Raw genomic sequence first — 19,375 nt, 5'->3', positions numbered from 1 at the left:
CTATCCGTCTTAGGTGAGAGGCCAGTTATCAATGTGCAGCTATAGAGGTGTTGAAGCCTTGTAATTTGATAGTATTAACATTTCTTTAATGAGTTGAAGATAGAAGGCTATACTGTATAGCAGTGGGGTGTGGTTTATTGTTCAGCTGCTAGTGGAGAGCTATAGGGGTTCCCGCGCAGCAGGTTACAGCTGTGATTAATTGGACTGCTGCGCACAACCTGTTTTTTCTAGGTTTATTTTGGGCATTCGATTTCTGATAGTTCACTTCAGAGAGTTGGGAAACCAAGGGCAGAGAGAAAGGAGAGGCACGCAAGAAAAGAGGGGAGGGCGGATACAAGCCGCATGGGTACTTCGGTTTGGTTTAGGACGGTTGTTTTTCATCAATTGAGAGTTCCCTACCCCTTCTCCTGTTAAAAAGAGACGTGCACGTGGGGTGAGACTGCACATTCTTTTCTGCATGCAAACAAACATTTGGATCAGAGGTTCCTACAGTTGGTTCGTTGGAGGTAGTGGTTGTTGGAAGGTTGGAGGAGGCAAGAAAATGGAAGATATGTGATCATCCATCCCTGTTGAGTCATATGCATCATTGACAGTCCCCAATGCACCGACCATTTGACTTATGACCAATTGACTCCTGCTATGGCAACCTGCCCACCCTCACAAGTCACAATCGTTAAGATTAACAGATCGTTTTATTATGCGTGGTGTGTGTGTGTGTGTGTGTGTGTGTGTGTGTGTGTGTGTGTGTGTGTGTGTGTGTGTGTGTGTGTTTGTGTGTGTGTGTGTGTGTGTGTGTGTGTGTGTCTGTGTGTGTGTGTGTGTGTGTGTGTGTGTGTGTGTGTGTGTGTGTGTGTGTGTGTGTGTGTGTGTGTGTGTGTGTGTGTGTGTGTGTGTGTGTGCGTGGCTAGCACTGCATGCGTGTGTGCGTGAGCACTAAATTGGTTTTCCTACTGCAAAAGTGTAAATAAACATTCACCAATAAACTTGGTGAATGTTGTGGATGTTATACCCTCTAGTTCAAGATGAATGTTCTGGATGTTATACTGTACCCTCCAGTTCAAGATGAATGTTCTGGATGTTATACAGTATACTGTACCCTCCAGTTCAAGATGAATGTTCTAGATGTTATACTGTACCCTCCAGTTCAAGTGGTGCTGCTGACGACAGCAGTTTGCCTCTGAGGCTCTGACCTTCGCCACCAGCTGTTCACCACCTTGCTCCACCTGGCAGGAGTCACCTGGCTTCTCTCCTGGATGTCCGCATGCCTGGCTGCCTGTCTGTCTGCGTGACTCAGAGTGACCGATCTGCCCAATTTTATTTTGTGGAGCTTGTTGACATTTTTGTTTTGACCCCCACCCCGACAACACGGCGGGGGTTTGATGGGTCCATCCCTCTGTTCACTTGGTGGGGCGTTCGCTCATCTGTGCACTCGTTCAGTTGTTCATTCTTCACACTGTACGCCACAAGGGGCAATTCTGTGCCTCGGCAAGCTGTGAAATATGCAATGCAGTTACTGAATCTTATTAAATATTTTGGAATGGAAATATTACTTAGTTCCGTTCACAACTGGGTGAGGCCAGTGAAGGTTATACTACAATCACGCTCCAAATAACTTTGCAGACAGTATATTTGATATGCAGGCCCAGCATAATACCCCGGCTTTAGGGGCTGCAGACCAGGTCAAAAAATACTATTATAGCAAGTAACAGCACTGAAATCGTGTCCATTGGCTGCTGAAGTAGCAGTGAAAAGGAGCCGAAACGCACCCCGCTTGTGAAGCGGATATCTTCACCAGCCCCCAATAGCCTATATTAATAGCCTATATCAGTGGCGGATTTAGGGATCTGGAGTCCCTAGGCGAACCCTAGAATTACCCCCAGGCCCCAGGCGTATAGTAAAGGTTGTACAGTACTGTATGTATAATGATAGTGATGAGCTGTTTCACCTCTGAAGAGTTTGGCATTGCCTGTCTCAGTTTATGCGTTGCATACAGTAGTAGCAAAATACAAAATGGCTGCTCCCATGAGACAGCATAAACATGTTTTGCAGCATGATAGAATACGTTACAGCTAAGCTATACAGGCACAGTTACTACTGGTTAAGTTTCAGTCTGTAACTAACTAACTAACTAATACAATATCACGATACAAAGGTTATGATTCAATATTGTTTAAATATTACTGTATGCGAGGTGATATATTTAAAAATGTATTTTCTAATTATATTAATTATGTTCAACTTTTATGAAAACTGTCATTAGACAGAAGAGTTAGAATGCACCAAATCTGCAGAAAATCTATGCAATTAGAAAAGTGGGATCTGCATTTGTATGCAGTACAGTCCCTTTAACATCATAATACGTCTTCTTGTGCAAAATTTAAGCAAAGGAATTAACATTTACTATATCAGAAAAATATAGATTATAAAAATATTTACAATTAATACAAAAAAATGATACAAAATTAACACAGTATCACAAAACATAATATTTTATAATATTGTTATCTTCTTACACACACACACACACACACACACACACACACACACACAGACACACACACACACACACACACACACACACACACACACACACACACACACACACACACACACACAAAACAATGCAGATGGCTTGCATTTCAGCACCGATCCTGTGTACTCATACTCCAGTAATAATCTCTTTGCCCTTGAGGTCTCGGTAAAGACTCATTTATTTTTTTCGGAGGCTATACTGTAGAAACCTAATACTGAATGGTTTGGCACAGTCACAGATATTCTGTGAACTATCAACCCCTGATTGATGAAGGGTAATCTGACTCCTGTGTAAGTGTGTGCATGATCAATGGAAAGACAGAAGGCATGTATAACCAACAAAGAAGATTCTAATCAACCTACAGTGTTCCTCTTTCTGTAAGAAGAAAGGCCTTCATAGCTATGTTTCTCCTGTTTCCATTTAAATGGGCCCGCCCTCCCAGAGGGACTGACTAAGAAGAACCTCAGATGCTTAAAGCAATAGGACATGTACTCTTTGTAGAGGTTTGGGTTGTTACCTTGCCATGATTTGATTTGATTTGATTTGATTTGATTTGATTTGATTTGATTTGATTTGATTTGATTTGGCACAATGTCATCAAAAATATTGCTGCACTGACAGCACTGACAATACATTTTATTTAATAGAAATGTCAACTTCTTGTTGATTTACCAATTTATGTGAGAATGACTTTTTGCCTTGTAAATTAACGAGGAGCATATTTTGAATGATAATAAATGGATCAAATATTGTTGATATGTTGCCCACCTTTCGGGTTAAATGTCAAGGTAACTACACAGTCCCAAACCTCTACCAAAGTGGCTTTTTACCCTTCTCATTAACATTACTAGAATTTCGCGGGCCTTCGGCCCGCTCATCCTAGCGGCGCGCAGCGCAAATTGGAGGAAGGAAATTGTGAGAGGTAGACAAAGTCACAACATTTAAAATGTTGGTCTCAGTGTATTTTTTATGGAGTCTGAGTGTATTTGTAGGAAAGAATTGTCATGGCTGGTTCTTGCCTTGACAAACATTCGGAGCAGGAGACGTGCGAAAGATGAACAATATATGATTTATTAAATAATAGGCCTATATAAGGAACTAAAAAGAACTGCAGTACTTAACATAACAAATTATATGGAATGTGTAGTCAGTGAGTCAGTGGTGTAGGTGTAGTGTATGGATGTGTGATACATGGTGTGGTGCATGTGTGGATGGAAAGAACAATCAAACATAAAGGAACGGAGGCATGGAGGCTAATGAAGGGAGTGGAGGCAGCAGGTGTGGCTCCTCTGGATCTCTCTTCTCAACTGGGATGAGTGTGGTATTTATGGCCTCTGGGAGACACCGGGCCCAGGTGCTCTCCCATCAGCCATCGGGCCAATGCCCTACCCAGGCTCACCTACAGGATGAAAGTTAGGCAATAGGCAGGCACATCCACTACTCAGTATGTGTGTGGGGTATCACACTCCCCCCCCCCCCCTTAAAGTCGTGGTCCCAATAGGAACCATGACTGTCCATTTATCCTACATACATTTACTATACATGAAATGAATTAACATGTTACATTTTACAATTAAGTGCACTATATTCATCAAATGTATACCTACGGTTAATTAACGAAAATGTCCCACTAATCAAAAGATTTTACATTTTACAATGAAGTGCACTATATCATTTTTAACATGTTGTTAAAGGAACAATTATATTGGGCAGCTGATCCAGAGGAGGGCGTGGAGGAGTGGGGTGATGTGGAAGGGGTGTTTCTGGTTCCAGAGATTGTCATGGTTGAGCTTGTAGAAAAGGAGACAGAAAAGTTTGTCAGTAGAGCCTGCATAATGGGAGAAACATGTCCACCAGGGCAGACGTGAAACAAAGGATAGTGATTTGTTTGATCATAATCATGTTCAGGTTAGCATCAGTTTTATATTATTCAGAAATGACATGTGTAGAAATGACATATGTAGCAATGCAACAGCCTTACGTGAATGGGGATTGTAGGGCCAGGAAGCACAGCGCGAAGCAAGGCTTGAAAAACCACATTGGTAGTATGATGTTCCGGCTGTCTTTCTTTCTGCTTTATGGCATAGGTGAGAGCTTCTGTGGGAGCAAAGGTTGACAAAGTCAAAACATGTAAAATGTTGGTCTCAGTGTATTTTTAATGGAGTCTGAGTGTATTTGTAGGAAAGAATGTTAATGTTAACAGTGAACGCAGTTGTTGTGGAAAGGCCAACTTAGTAAAGGAACACTTATATTGGCCAGCTGATCCAGAGGAGGGCGTGGAGGAGTGGGGTGATGTGGAAGGGGTGTTTCTGGTTCCAGAGATTGTCATGGTTGAGCCTGTAGAAAAGGAGACACAGATAAGGGATGACTCAAGCACAAAATGTGAGTGTTAATGTTAACAGTGAATAGTAAAAGAAGCTGCAGTTTTGGTCAGTAGAGCCTGCATAATGGGAGAAACATGTCCACCAGGGCAGACGTGAAACAAAGGATAGTGATTTGTTTGATCCTAATGATCTTCAGGTTAGCAGCAGTTTTATATTATTCAGAAATGACATGTGTAGAAATGACATATGTAGCAATGCAACAGCCTTACCTCAATGGGGATTGTAGGGCCAGGAAGCACAGCGCGAAGCAAGGCTTGAAAAACCACATTGGTAGTATGATGTTCTGGCTGTCCTTCTTTCTGCTTTATGGCATACGTGAGAGTTTCTGGGTTACCCGTCCTTGAGCTGGCAACATAAAGCTGTCCGTGAGTGAAGACAGGGGACGAAAGCCAGACCCCCACTCTTGTAAGTGTGTGTCCTTGGGATTTGTTGATGGTGGTGGCAAAAGCGGTGCGGACTGGAAACTGCCGTCTGGCCCACACAAAGTAGGAATGTTAATGTTGAGGATCAGCAATGAACTTGATTCTAGGGATCAGGACTTCCTTTTGTGTGGCTGCAATTTTGCATAGCAGCAGTTTGTAATCAACATGTTAAATTGTACAATTAAGTGCACTATATTCATCAAATGTATACCTGAGGTTAATTAACGAAACTGTTCTACTAACCAAAATATTTTACATTTTACAATCAAGTGCACTATGTCATTTTTAACATGTTAGATACACTACTACAATACTTCAAAGTGTAAAACACCCTTAGAGCCCTGGCCTTGCAACACGTGGACCCTCCTCCCCCCCCAACAGTGAACACAGTTGTTGTGGAAAGGCCAACTTAGTAAAGGAACAATTATATTGGGCAGCTGATCCAGAGGAGGGCGTGGAGGAGTGGGGTGATGTGGAAGGGGTGTTTCTGGTTCCAGAGATTGTCATGGTTGAGCCTGTAGAAAAGGAGACACAGAAAAGTTTTGGTCAGTAGAGCCTGCATAATGGGAGAAACATGTCCACCAGGGCAGACGTGAAACAAAGGATAGTGATTTGTTTGATCATAATGATCTTCAGGTTAGCAGCAGTTTTATATTATGTGTAGAAATGACATATGTAGCAATGCAACAGCCTTACCTCAATGGGGATTGTAGGGCCAGGAAGCACAGCGCGAAGCAAGGCTTGAAAAACCACATTGGTAGTATGATGTTCTGGCTGTCCTTCTTTTTGCTTTATGGCATAGGTGAGAGCTTCTGGGTTACCCGTCCTTGAGCTGGCAACATAAAGCTGTCCGTGAGTGAAGACAGGGGACGAAAGCCAGACCCCCACTCTTGTAAGTGTCTGTCCTTGGGATTTGTTGATGGTGGTGGCAAAAACGGTGCGGACTGGAAACTGCCGTCTGGCCCACTCAAAGTAGGAATGTTGAGTATCAGAAATGAACTTGATTCTAGGGATCAGGACTTCCTTTTGTGTGGCTGCAATTTTGCACAGCAGCAGTTTGTTGTTGAGGGTTCTCAGGAAAAACAGTTTGGTGCCATTGCAGAGTCTGAAGTGTGATTTATAGACAATTAAAGGAGTTCAGTGTAAACAATGTTGTCAGTTTTGCCCTCATCATTATTGTCTATTAAAACTTTGACAGCACTGGCTTTCTTTCCCCTAGAGAAGGCTGTGTACAGTTGGCCATGTGCGAACACAGGCTGAGGCAAGTAGATGCCAACTCTGTCATTTTCCTGGCCCTGACCTTTATTTATGGTAACGGCGAAAGCTAACCTGACAGGGAATTGTCGTCTGATGAAGGTAAAGGGAAACTCCTCACCTCTGTCATAGTGCGGGATCCTTGGAAGGAAGATTCTTTCACCTCTGTTTGTCCCTAGTGCAATTTCACACTCAAGTACTTTGTCCATCATCTGCACCAGCACCATTCTGGTGCCGTTCTTGAGAGTGCGGTCGCGACCTGATTGCAAGTTTCTTAGCAGCATGACAGGAGCTCCTAGTTTGAGCTTCAGGTTATGGTCAGGGATTCCAGAGGGTGTTAGTGAGTTGAGGAATTCTATAGGCAGAGAATCCTTGTAGTTGTCCTCTTTAACTGAGTCAGCTGAAAAGTAGATTTTCTCTTGTCCAGGGAACTCAGCTAAGCACCTGTTGTTGATTTCGCGTATGTCCTTGTTTAATGGAGTGTATACAGTGCCTTTAAGAAGGTTGTCTTTGTGGACACAGCCATTGTGCAGGTCAGGAAAGGTGTTTGAAATGAGAGTATCCATATCCTTTACCAAGTGCTGTGGTGGAATGTGGACTTGAATGGCAGTATCTCCATGTGTGATTTTGTCTTCCCCCAAGTCCAGGAGGTAGTTGGCAAACTCCCTCTCAGCTATGTCAGTCCTCATGTTGAAGTGTAGTTTGTGTTCTTTCATGAGAGGATAGAGTGGAGACATTTGGATGCAAGCTCTAACAATTTGGGCTCTGCTTGCTCTCTTGATAACGGGGAGTGTCTGCCTAGGGTCTCCACCTAACAGGACAGTTTTGCCACCCCAAGGTTGGTCAGAATGCATCAGGTCCCTCAGTGTTCTTTCCACGCACTCTACATTGAAGCGGTTAACACTGAAGATCTCGTCCCAAATGATTATGCTGCTTTCTTTGATTAGCTTAGCCAGGGAGGACTCAGCTTTTATGGCACAGACGGAGTCTTCAAAGATAGGGATTGGTATTTTAAATCTTGAATGAGCTGTCCTGCCACCCTCAAGGTTCTGAGCAGCTAAGCCTGTGCTGCCAACACACAGCACAATGCCATTCTGTGCTCTAATGTTGGCTGCAATGACCTTAAATGTAAAGGTTTTGCCATAGCCTGCTGGGGAGTTGAGAATGAATTGTCTTGTGATGGTGTCCTCTTTTGGTGCATTCACTGCCTGATAAACCGCCTGGCAGAGTGCCATCTGTTCCACATTCAGTAGAGGACTAAGCAGCTGTACAATTTCTTCTTGTTCTGTGTTGTTGAATCTTTCTGATGTGAAAATTTGTGTCAGCTTTTCCTGCTCAGTTAGTGGTGTTGGCTGTGGCATGTCCGTGTAGTTGGATAGACGATTTCCCATTTGTGAGAGCTCATCATCCAGTGCAAGTAGTACCTGGTTGTGGATAAATGCCTTGTCTACTGCATCTGTAGGGCACATCTGTGCAGTGGCTTCTGCATGGAGGAAGTCATCACTGAGCTTTTCGAAGAATTCTTCAAAGAGGTGTTTGGGCTGTGATGGGTGACAGTATTGGAGGATGATAGCAAAGGTTTCTCTGAGTTTTCTTGAGGATGCATAACTTGAGACTTCATGCATGGCAGTGATCCATTCTCCATCGTCCTCCAGCAAGCCCATGGCTCGTGCTGTGTCTTTGAAAGTTGTGTAGTGGTTGCCCTCATACACTTTAAGGTCGTCATAGCTTGTTGGTCCCCTGATATGAGCCAGGAGCATTTTTAAGTAGAATCTTTCTCCCTGGAGTACTGATACATTGGACATCCTTCCTATTGTCGTTGGAGTGTGCGTGTGCGTGGATGTTGGAGATCTTTCCTTCCACATGTGGCTGTTTGAATTCCAAGTGTAGTGTTCTGGGATGTCCATGTACAGATGTTGCCTTGCGTGATGGTCACTGACATTTAGCTGGAAGAAGGCCAGTAATGTAGTGGGTTTGGCTGCTGTCAGGGCCTCCTGTGCATGGCCTTCTGTGAAGATGACATTTTGTTGGCCTTCTGTGTGGATAGCGAGACTGAAGACAGCAGGGACTCTGTGCTGGATTTTGTACTCCATTGTTCTCCAGTGTGCGTCATGAGCATCAATTGTCCTGGCATTGATGAATCTGGAAATCTCATCCTTATCTTCAATGGTGACAGTGCCAACATCAACTCCCTTATGGATGTACTTGTAGAGGTACTTGATGGTGTGAAAGGAGCCGACAAATTCAACATTAATGTGGCACTTGTACTTCAGAAGGACCCAGGGGTTGTAAGGCACGACCCATCTGCTGTCGAAGGTAAAGCCGTGCTTGCTAGCAGTGTGACCGTTGATGGGTCTTCTGTACTCTGGGTAGCCATGGCCATTGTGAGGTAGGCGAGTTTCATCACAGTATGCTTTAGGGAATTTCTTGGTACAGATGCCATTGACCATGCAGGGGCTGTTGGGGTTGACTGTTCCACAGGGTCCATGCAGCATTGTTTGAGACACCAGCTCATACAGCTGTGGCTCTGTCTGTGGGTTGGGTATGTCTGCCCTAATGATGTGATCGATGTCATCAACACTCAAGGTCTCATGTAGGAGTAGGAGGATGTGAGCGTGTTTCAGTCCTCTCAACTGTCCCTCAATGGTGTGTACTCTAGCCTTCATGTTCCCAAAGACACCCAACTTAATGTCTTTGAGGAGGTTATCCAAGAACCATTTGAAAACTTTGTTAACAATGTCTGGTCTGTCATTGGGCTGCTGTCCTGGAAAGAGGTTTTGCAGAACACCGTCACTCCGTGGGTTTGCAGTCATGGTGATGAATAAGTCAAAGTTCTTGTATCTGGCTGCTATTGCAAGGGCATCAAGATAGTGCTTGTACAGGTATCTGGGGCTCCCAGTGTGGCTAGCTGGAAGAATGATGCGTTGACCAATGTGGGCAGCCTCAGTCTGTCCTGGCTGGGTTTGTTGAGTAGCCAGGATGTCAGACAGACCTGAATACTGATGTACCCTGTATTTGTCTTGCAGTTCCTTCCTCCTGTAGAAGATCATCCGGCAGCTTTCTATCTTGCTGTACTGATCGCAAAAGTACTCTTGGCCAAGTCTCCCCGACCTCAGTAGAGTGTTGAAGGAGGTAGTTCTGGGATGCATGTGGAATCGGAAGAATTCTTGAAGGCTGACTTTTTGTGTGGTTGAAGTTGCATGAACTTTCATAATGTGATTATCAATGCTGTAGCCGGCATCTCCATGTGGCAAGATTATGGGATAGGCGGTTGGATCATACATAGGATGGAGTGCATTGATTCGTGTTGTTTGTCTCTGATTAGGTGCATTAGCTGCAGTTCTGTAGAGTACAACATCCCTCGGCTGTGTTTGTTCCCCGGGTGCCAGAATAACCACATTAGTCACATCTGGATTAAGATGACGTTTGTGTGCTCCCTGTGAGCTTTTGGCCTTGAACACAATGGTGAAGTCCTCACTTGGGTTGAGGTTGAACATTTCCGCTCCGCTCTTAAAGGACCTGACTAAAGGATTAACTGTTTTCAGGGCATCCTGAATCAAGGTCAAAGTGTCTTCCCTAACTCCATCTCCCCTTGCGTGATGAAGGCGGTTCTTAATTTCATTGTCTTGGTCATAGACAAAGATTTGTGAGTATTTGGGTTTGTGTGTGTTGTCAGGAAAGACTGCTGAGGGAGTGAGGTGGTACATCTGGCCACTCATCTTGAATGGTTGTGGGCCACGTCCTCTGAAGTTCATTTTCGTGCCAGACACAGACTTAGAAGCCATAGAAACCAAGCCATTGTACTGTCTGATGTTGTCAAAGAACTCCCTTGACTGTGGTGACGTTCTGGCAAACAGAGATGTTAGTGCAGGAGGTGGGTCCATGAATGGTTTGAGTTGAATTTGGCCATAACGGCAACAGGCACTGAAGGTTTTTTTTCCAACAGGACCTTTTGACGTCTCCCAGGGGAACATGAGAGCATGGCATGAAATGCAGACCGAGTCCATCCTAGGTGTCTGTAATGGATTGCTGTGTGTAAGTAGTTGAGGTGGTGTCCAGGCTTTTCGGAAGTGTGTTGTCTTTTGTCTGGTCATGCGTGATTGTGGTTCTGTGAAGGTAGATAGGAGAGTATTAATGAGTTATTAGAAGTGATGAGAGTTGTGAAATGTATGCATGTTAGGTCATGGAGTGAATGGTTATCAGCAAAAGTGCAGTACAGGGGTAATGGGAGAAGATGAGTAGTTAGTTACCTGTGGCCAGAGGCGTTTCCAATGAGCGGGTGTGTGTCGTTGTGTGGTGGCTGGCCTCATGATGCTGAGCTGTAAAGGTAGTGGTGAAATGTAAATATTGTGTTGTTAGAAGTAATGATAAACTGCAAGTGTAGGTCATCAATGGAAGAAGTGTTATTTAATGATGGTGTTGTTGCATTAAAGTGACACACACACACACACACACACACACACACACACACACACACACACACACACACACACACACACACACACACACGTATGTTGATAAAATGGAGAATAGGAAAGTGCATGCAAGCACAGAAAGATAACAATGCACGGGCTTGAAAACTATTAAACACAGACAGAAGTTGTCAGAAGCACACACATGCAACATGTTATGAACGTGTGATTACCTGTTTCTGGTGCTGTTGCGTGAGTGGAACGCTTCCGTTTGGCGTTGCGTGTATCTGCTGAAAGTGATGTGCGTTTTTTTCGTGGTCTGATGTGTGTTTCTGGGGGTGATGTGGTAGTTGTCCTGTCCTCATGGCTGGGAGCTGAGATGGTAGGGGAGAAACGTAAATTGTATGTAGTTATGAGAGCTAATGTTATCATCTGTGGTGCAATAGTTATGTAATAATGCTGCTGTGCATTAATGCAGTCAATTTAAATATTTGTGAAGTTGGTAAAGCACACACATGCAACATGTTATGAACGTGTGATTACCTGTTTCTGGTGCTGTTGCGTGAGTGGAACGCTTCCGTTTGGCGTTGCGTGTATCTGCTGAAAGTGATGTGCGTTTTCTTTGTGGTCTGATGTGTGTTTCTGGGGGTGATGTGGTAGTTGTCCTGTCCTCATGGCTGGGAGCTGAGATGGTAGGGGAGAAACGTAAATTGTATGTTGTTATGATAGCTAATGTTATCATCTGTGGTGCAATAGTTATGTAATAATGCTGCTGTTGCATTAATGCAGTCAATGTAAATATTTGTGAAGTTGGTACTACCATGTGGGTAATGATATTAGTGTGTAGTTACCTGTGGCCAGAGGCGTTTCCAATGAACAGGTATGTGTCCGTGTTTGGTGGCTGTCGTCATGCTGCTGTGCTGAGATGGTAGATGAAAAATGTAGATATTGGGTTATGAGAAGTAATGATAAACTGTATGTCAGTAAAATGTGTTATTGCAGAATGTCAGTAGTGCATACATAATGTAACATAGATGTGTACACACACACACACACACGCGCACACTGAGCAGGGGGGAGGTGTCACTCTCTGTGTGTCACACGCACACACAGAGCAATGCAATGGGCTGTATAGGAATGAGAAAGCAATAAGCATACATTGACATTGGCAAAGCTGAAGGTGAAATAATGGCATCCCCATGCATCAAATGTCTGTTGTGTAGAAATTCTGAATGTCCATGTAATCTGTGTTTCTGTGGTAAGGCTGCTCCAATTAATTGATGAGTCGTTATGGAGTTGCTGAGTGATTGGCAACTAATGTAGTGATAGATTAATTGAATGGGCCTGAATATATCTGTGTAGGCTGCAACAATGATTTCATAAAGCGTAGTTTAAAATAGTTTTGAACAGGCAACTAATGTAGTGATAGATTAATTGAATGGGCCTGAATAGATAGATAGATAGATTTCTTGATTTTTGTGTCATGCACCAAAGGCGTCCAGCCCACATGGGCTTACAGGACACACCATGTCATTGCATTCAATATTGCATTGTGTACAATAAACAGATATGTTTTGTTGATATTCCCTTTTTTTTTTGTTACACAAACAAAACATTCTGCCTTATTTCCCACGCCCTGCATAAAAAGTCTGGCAAAGCAAAAGTACCTTTCCTAAAACAAAATTCCAGTTTTTCATAGTCCTCCAACCAGAAAAAGTCTGCAAATGTGTTAATGCTTCATATAATGGGCAGTAAAACAAAAGATGATAGATTGAACAGGCAACTAATGTAGTGATAGATTAATTGAATGGGCCTGAATAGATCTGTGTAGGCTGCAACAATTGGCGTGCTTTGTGTGAATGGCTGTGGTGAGGTTCACTGTAACTTTTTAGACATTCCACAGCGCCAGCGCCATGGGGGAGGGAGGAGGGGCACACACACACACACACACACACACACACTGGGGCCAGCGTGTAGGCATAGTGTACTGTAGTAAATATATATGTGAGGCTGCAACTAACGATTAATTTCATAATCGGTTCATCGGCCGATTATTTAAACGATGAATCGATTCATCGGATTATGGCACCTTTTTGCAATTACTTAAAAAAATTAGCTTCAAGTTATTTTAGGCATGTTGTAACTAACAATAAAGATAATAAAAATGAATACTCCTTCAAAATTAATATGTTACCCCCTTTTTTATCCAATTTGATTTCATTGCCACTCCTACTTGTAATGATACTGTAATCTGTAATGTTGACCGTGTATAGCTGACTGTCTTTCTTTCCATTTCTATCTCTGGGACCCCAATTTTTATATTTTAATTTCTATTGTAAAATCAATTTTGAGTCCATTTGGTTCCATTTTTGTCTGTCACTGTGACTTCTGTCCCCACGCTGTGTTCTTAACTTCTTTAACAGGTCGCTCGTATTTCTTTATGTAAGATAAAGAATCCGATGAACACGGAGAGCCAAAGAGGACTTGTTGTTGCTGTTCCTCATGTTAGCGATAGCTGCTAAAGCTATCAACAGTAAACACAACCTTGCTAGGCTAGCAAGCTAACGTTGCAACAGGATCGTTGCGGTGTGTGTGGGGGGGGGGGGAGACTGAAGTTGTGAGAGACTCAGAGAGAGAGGGGTAGAATAGATGCGGAGCACTCTGGTCACGTTCAAGACAATCTTGTGTTGTGTTTATACGACCCGTTGCATATTGTTCGTTCAGCCTAGTGCCGTTACTGAACGGTAAAAAGAAAGCAGCTTTATGTTGCATTTTAATGTTGGAAAACACCCGCGATAATAATCGCTAAGATAATTCGTTGGCAACGAATTCAATTATCGATTTAATCGATTCGTTGTTGCAGCCTTACCGCACAGGCGCAATTGCGATGTATGGATAAATGAAATTATTAAGCACGCAACATTGAGAAGCATGCAACATGCTGTGTGATTACCTGTTTCGGTTCGCGACACACACACACACACACACACACACACACACACACACACACACACAGGGCGATGTATGGATAAATCAAACGAACGATTAAGCAAGAAACATTGAGAAGGATGCAACATGCTGTGTGATTTACCTGTTTGGGTTTGTTTTGCGCGACTGGCTCGCAAAAGTTTGGAGGCACGCGTGTATTTAGAAAGTGCGCTGCGTTTTCTTCGTGGCATATTGTGTTTGTGGGGGGGTGATGGCAGAGTATATTCCAGTCCAGTTGGCGGTGGCAAGCATGAGTCGTTGTTGTTTGTGTCTTTGTTGTTGGTGGAGTGAGTAGCCTACAGTGCAGTCAGAGTGTAGTTCACAGGTCACACACAGGAGCAGTGAAAGGGGGAGGGGACTTGGGATGGCAGTGTAGAGTAGGCACGACATTGAGGGGTAGAAACCATCCCGGTCGCGTGGTTCATCTAACGCGTGTGTCACTGTGAAGGACTGGCCCCATTAAGTGAACGTAGTTGGCGTAGTAGACGCCAACATGACGATTCTGACGTAGGCTGTTGAGGTTGAGCAAGAATAGCGTGTTTCAGAAAAGTAATATTTAAGCAGTAAATAAGGCATTTTTGGCGAATGCTATGTAGTCTATGTCTTTTGTGGGAGTGTGCAGGTTTTATTTTGCATAGAGAGATGTGTGGTGGAAGTGTGGCTTGGTCGGAGATAGAGCACGAATGAGCGGCCAGGTGCTCATGCACCCCTTTCTATTAGGGTAGCAGGATATTATTAAAATAAACAAATAATAATGATGTTTCTACATGTACTGTAATGAGACACAGAGGTAACAACAGGTCTAAACGGGTTAAGGCCTCTTAAGGCAAAAGGAAACACTCAGATCCATTGTGGGTCTATATTTCCAATCACAGTTAAATGAACCCTCAGGATTTAACGGTGCATAAATCATGTGAAAGGATCTGTACGGAGAGGTGCAGTAATCTAGCTAATCTCTCAATCCACTGTCAAATTCCTAGTCGTTTGTAATCTGGTTTTAGCATAAAGTTAGCCAGTCTGTGTGAAATTGCTCTTCTCTTCTCTCATTTTCTCCACGTATTGAAGATCAGCACATATGAATTGTTGCAATGAGACAACAGAACGTACAATTAAGATCTCACCTGGAGGACACTGGTCTTTTGACATTGCCACTTTTGGTCTCAAAGCTGTGTTTGTGTATCGGCTGTGTCCTTTGAGCCTGTGATGAGATCATAGTGACCCGCCTAGACCTATACACATACAATCCTCAGTCTTAATTTAACTCAGAAGGGTGTACGAATGGAACTATATGGACCCATTTGGTTCCATTTGTACGCTCTTGCAGTTAGGCTAAACTAACACTAAGGATCTTACTGTGTGTGGTGTTGCTTAAGGAGATTGAAATGAAAGCAACAGGGTCAGTAAGTACATGAGAAGCAAACCTGCCCCCGTCTCTCGTATTCCCCAGGGTGTCCCGTCTTTAGCCTATATCTGTTCAGAGCCCTCCAGATCGTAGCACATGTCACCCTGCAACTATACAACCAAATGTAGCCAAATGTTGTCATTTGGTGTAGCCAATCACAGCCATGGTGACAGATGGTGCATACTGTGCTCAGAGGTTACACTGTAAAAAAAATATATTCATTACTATGCATTGTCATTCATTCATTCATTCATTCATGTCAGGTCTTTGAAATTAAATAGTATTCAAATTGAACAGGGTCCAGTGTTGATGTTGGACATCCTCCGGTACACCCCCCCCCCCCCCCCCCCATCCTATACAGTAACAGTACATCTTCTTCCCCTCCCCCTCCTCTCTTCTCCAGGCAGGACCTCATCTAGCCTGATGAACATTGCTCATGTTCTCGTTTACACTCAGAAGAAGAAAGAAAAGAACATGCATTGTGTATTATTGTTTTCCTTCCCATGCAACAGAAATACTGAGATTTATTCTGGAGACAAGTATAGGCTACTCCTGTCAGACCATTACATGTCCCTTCCTCCTCCTCCGCTCTCTCTCTCTCTCTCTCTCTCTCTCTCTCTCTGTGTCTCGCTGTTTCTGTCTCTACCTTCAAACCAACCCCCCTCACTCCCCTGCACGCCCTCTCTCTCTCTCTCTCTCTCTCTCTCTCTGTCTCTCTGTGTCTCTTCCCGCTGAACACACGCACGCTCTCCTTCCTACCTCACACACGTTTGGGTGCTGCTAGCGTCGCGGCTGATCTCTGCTTGGGGTTTTGTTTCTCTCTCTGTGTCTCAGTCTCTCTCTATCTCACTGTCCATCTTATCCCCACAGCGAAGTGCCACTTGAGCGGTCAAAAACAATGGATTAGCCAATCTATTCTGAGCTGTAATGGGATTAGGTAGTCAGTGCAGACATGGGTCGTGGCGGCGCGGTACCTTTTGTTGAGCTCCTCGGGGAACGCTCACCCCGTCCGTCCGTCAGACCTTTAAATGGCGCTCTGGTGCTGCTGATGTAGCGGGAACTGCCGGCAGTGGATGACAGGGGACAATAACAGACAGACATTTCAATGAATGATCACCTATGCTGGTTCCGTGGTGTTTTTCGTGCATTCCTAGAAGAAGCGCAAGTAGTGGTGGACAGCAATGAAGTACCAAAAATATATAACGGTGATGCAGATGGCCATGGGAGTGACAGCCTCCAACAAAGACTGTCTCCCTACTAAGAGGATGCTGTGGTGAGTAGGAGGCGAGACGCGCTGCAAACATGTCTGCTTATGTGTGCGTGCGTGCGTGTGTGTGCGTGTGTGTGTGTGTGTGTGTGTGTGTGTGTGTGTGTGTGTGTGCGTATGTGTGTGTGTGTGTGTGTGTGTGTGCGTACGCTCGCACGCACGCACGCGTGCATGCACACCTTTGGATGCTGTGCACATGTGACTGAGAGGTGATAGTGATGAGAGGATGTTGTTGTGTAAGACTTTGCTACATCATAACATGTCCGAGAGATGAAAAGAGCAACAAGCCCTATTGGCACTGTGTTTCAGATCTGAACAATGTGTATAGGGACAAGGATCTCTCTCGCTCGTGCTCTGTCTCTCTCTCTTTCTGTCTTTCAGTCTTTCTCTCTCTCTCTCTCTCTCTCGGTCTCTCATGCTAAGTTGGGCTGAGTAGCTGTTTACGGAAGTGTTTCAGTGTCCTCTCTCGCACGCTTTTTTTTTTTTTTTAGCGGTTAAACTGTTTATTGCCAAGCTGTGGTGATGTTTGCGGGAGCGGAGGTGTAATGCCTGTCTGTGTGCTTTGTGTCTGTTTGAGTCGGTGTCGGTCTGTGCGCCGTATGAGCACATTTGCCTCCTCCGTCCGTGTTGTGTATGTCTTGGTCTCCTCCTGTGTACTATTAACGACTAACGAGGCACTATCGAGCCTGAGTGATGAGGAAGAGGAAGCCGAACAAACAGTCACAGACCTGTTACATTGGTTACATATCGTTGCTGTCGGCCAGAAACCTCTTCTCTCCATATTTTAACTTTTTGTGTTTTTTTTCATAAATGAATGCCCTACTTTATCATACATACTACAGTGTCACGCAAGATCTACATGCTCGAAACTTAGCTCGGTTTCCATCCGACAGAGACGATTTGTTCAAACTAACATCGTAGTCTTCACTGGCATCTGAATTCATTGAAAACTAAAACTGAATTCATATTGAAATAATTTCTTCTGGGCCTGTATCCGGATTGTGTTTGTTTTATTGTTTGTGTCATTTCTCCATATTTTACTTCTGCAACACATTGTGGCACTACTGTATACTGTAGTTCTATTGCTCATAGCTAATCAGTAGCTCCATGCCAGTGTTCTAGACTATAGTGTGTAGGAGTAATTTTGGATGACTCCTTTGATCCACCTCTCATAGAGTGTGTGTGTGTGTGTGTGTGTGTGTGTGTGTGTGTGTGTGTGTGTGTGTGTGTGTGTGTGTGTGTGTGTGTGTGTGTGTGTGCGCGCGTGCGTGTGTGTGTGTTTTTACATGTCAGGCTTTCCACCTAATTTCATCTATATTGAAGTCTGATCTCATTAACCATCCATACTGTTCATCACACAGCCAGCTGTAACCAGACTTACCACCTGCTCCCTGCGTTACCATGCAGACAATACTTACAGTATACATGACATGTACTGTATGTAAACAGACATATATGGGTTAGTCTAGTGCTGTAGCTTGTTTGTATTATTTTATTCAGCAACGTTATATTACCTCCATAATCTGGTCACTAAATTATCAGAAATTATTTTAAAGAAATGGTTGATTTATCATGTTAACTTCCAGGATATACTATACTATATCATGTTGAATGATATAATCGCTGCTGGGATGCTTCAGTGGTTAAAACAGGGCTCAGGGTTTGGGGGGTCAACCTCATCTTATATTTACTTGCTCAGGGTGGGACGATGTCGGCTCTCTGAGCTACAGTATATGTAAAGTGTCTTGAGACAACTTGTTGTGATTTGGCACTATGATAAAATGTCATCGAATTGTATATCAGAAAACTTTGCAATGCTCTAAACATTTTATACTTGGTGAAACGGACCTGCAGTTGCAGCTGTAGTATACTTGGTACATATTTTTCATGTACACCAAATATCTTTGCCAAAATGAGCAAATATACAAGCTCAGTCACAATACAGTACATACAATAACTGAGCTTATAGATCTGCTATTTTTTATCTAATATCTGTTATTTTATAAAACAAATCTATTATTTATTGTAATCGATTAATTTCGATTAACTCACAAGTGATTGAGCGTGACTGACCATATGGTGCTGTTTTTATGATTCTAATCAGAAGCCTTATGATCTACAAATGTACTGAAACAGTTTTTGGTTCATTTGAAGGAGAAAAATGATCAGTTGAGTTTAGGCACTTGATACTATTATTGATTTTTCACAAAGCATCGGACACTTCCAAGTAGAAGCCACGTTAGCGTAATAATAGCATCCTACGTTTCCAAACACATGTACGGCCAAATTAGTGGCAAATATCAGCATAATGGGTGACCCTGTACCGAATACTGACACAAATCTTAGCACTGCCCGTAAAAACGTTGTCATCGTGAATAGTCCAATTTCCAGATGTAACGTAATTGGAAGAAACATTAAACACTGGCCCTCTAGGACTTTGACCAATAGGACTTCTGGACAGAAGAGCATCAAATTGCCAGTTGAGTCCCTTGACTGCAATGAAATTAAGTGTATTGATTATTACTACACTTACATTGCCCATTTCCAGGCTCCTTATTTTGATTACATTTAGGGCTATTGATTATTTTCTTAGCGATTATTCTATCGATTCGTTTTTTGAGTAATTGAATAATCGAGAAGCACGTTTTTTATATTAAATTAAGGCCCGGCCATAGCTGGGCCCTCATCAAACCCTGTACACTCAAGAGAATGT

General features: G+C 43.4%; 1 protein-coding gene across 3 annotated transcripts; it reads right to left on the bottom strand.

The window, feature by feature from the left end:
- Positions 1–3,502: 3,502 nt before the first annotated feature.
- LOC308321471 (uncharacterized protein) lies at positions 3,503–12,846 on the bottom strand. 3 transcript variants are annotated; one of them, XR_013964618.1, is made up of 7 exons: positions 11,549–12,846; positions 11,239–11,379; positions 10,844–10,912; positions 6,036–10,701; positions 5,127–5,854; positions 4,515–4,870; positions 3,503–4,323 (listed from the first exon to the last, which is right to left on the bottom strand). XR_013964618.1 is itself a non-coding variant. In XM_080772376.1 (5 exons), exons 1-5 carry the CDS (start codon positions 11,914–11,916, stop codon positions 10,684–10,686), a joined length of 429 nt encoding a protein of 142 aa, XP_080628502.1. In that variant the 5' UTR covers positions 11,917–12,846; the 3' UTR covers positions 9,617–10,683. The 3 variants fall into 3 exon arrangements, 1 of the variants encoding a protein (XP_080628502.1); XR_013964619.1 differs by having other exon boundaries at positions 11,239–11,689; positions 11,857–12,846; XM_080772376.1 differs by lacking the exons at positions 3,503–4,323; positions 4,515–4,870; positions 5,127–5,854 and having other exon boundaries at positions 9,617–10,701; positions 11,549–11,689; positions 11,857–12,846.
- Positions 12,847–19,375: the final 6,529 nt, after the last annotated feature.

Source organism: Protomyctophum bolini (assembly GCF_963924005.1).
Source record: "Protomyctophum bolini genome assembly, chromosome: 1".
NCBI lineage: Eukaryota > Metazoa > Chordata > Actinopteri > Myctophiformes > Myctophidae > Protomyctophum > Protomyctophum bolini.
The sequence above is the reverse complement of the archived record's forward strand: the minus strand, read 5'-3'. Positions and strand labels throughout refer to the sequence as shown.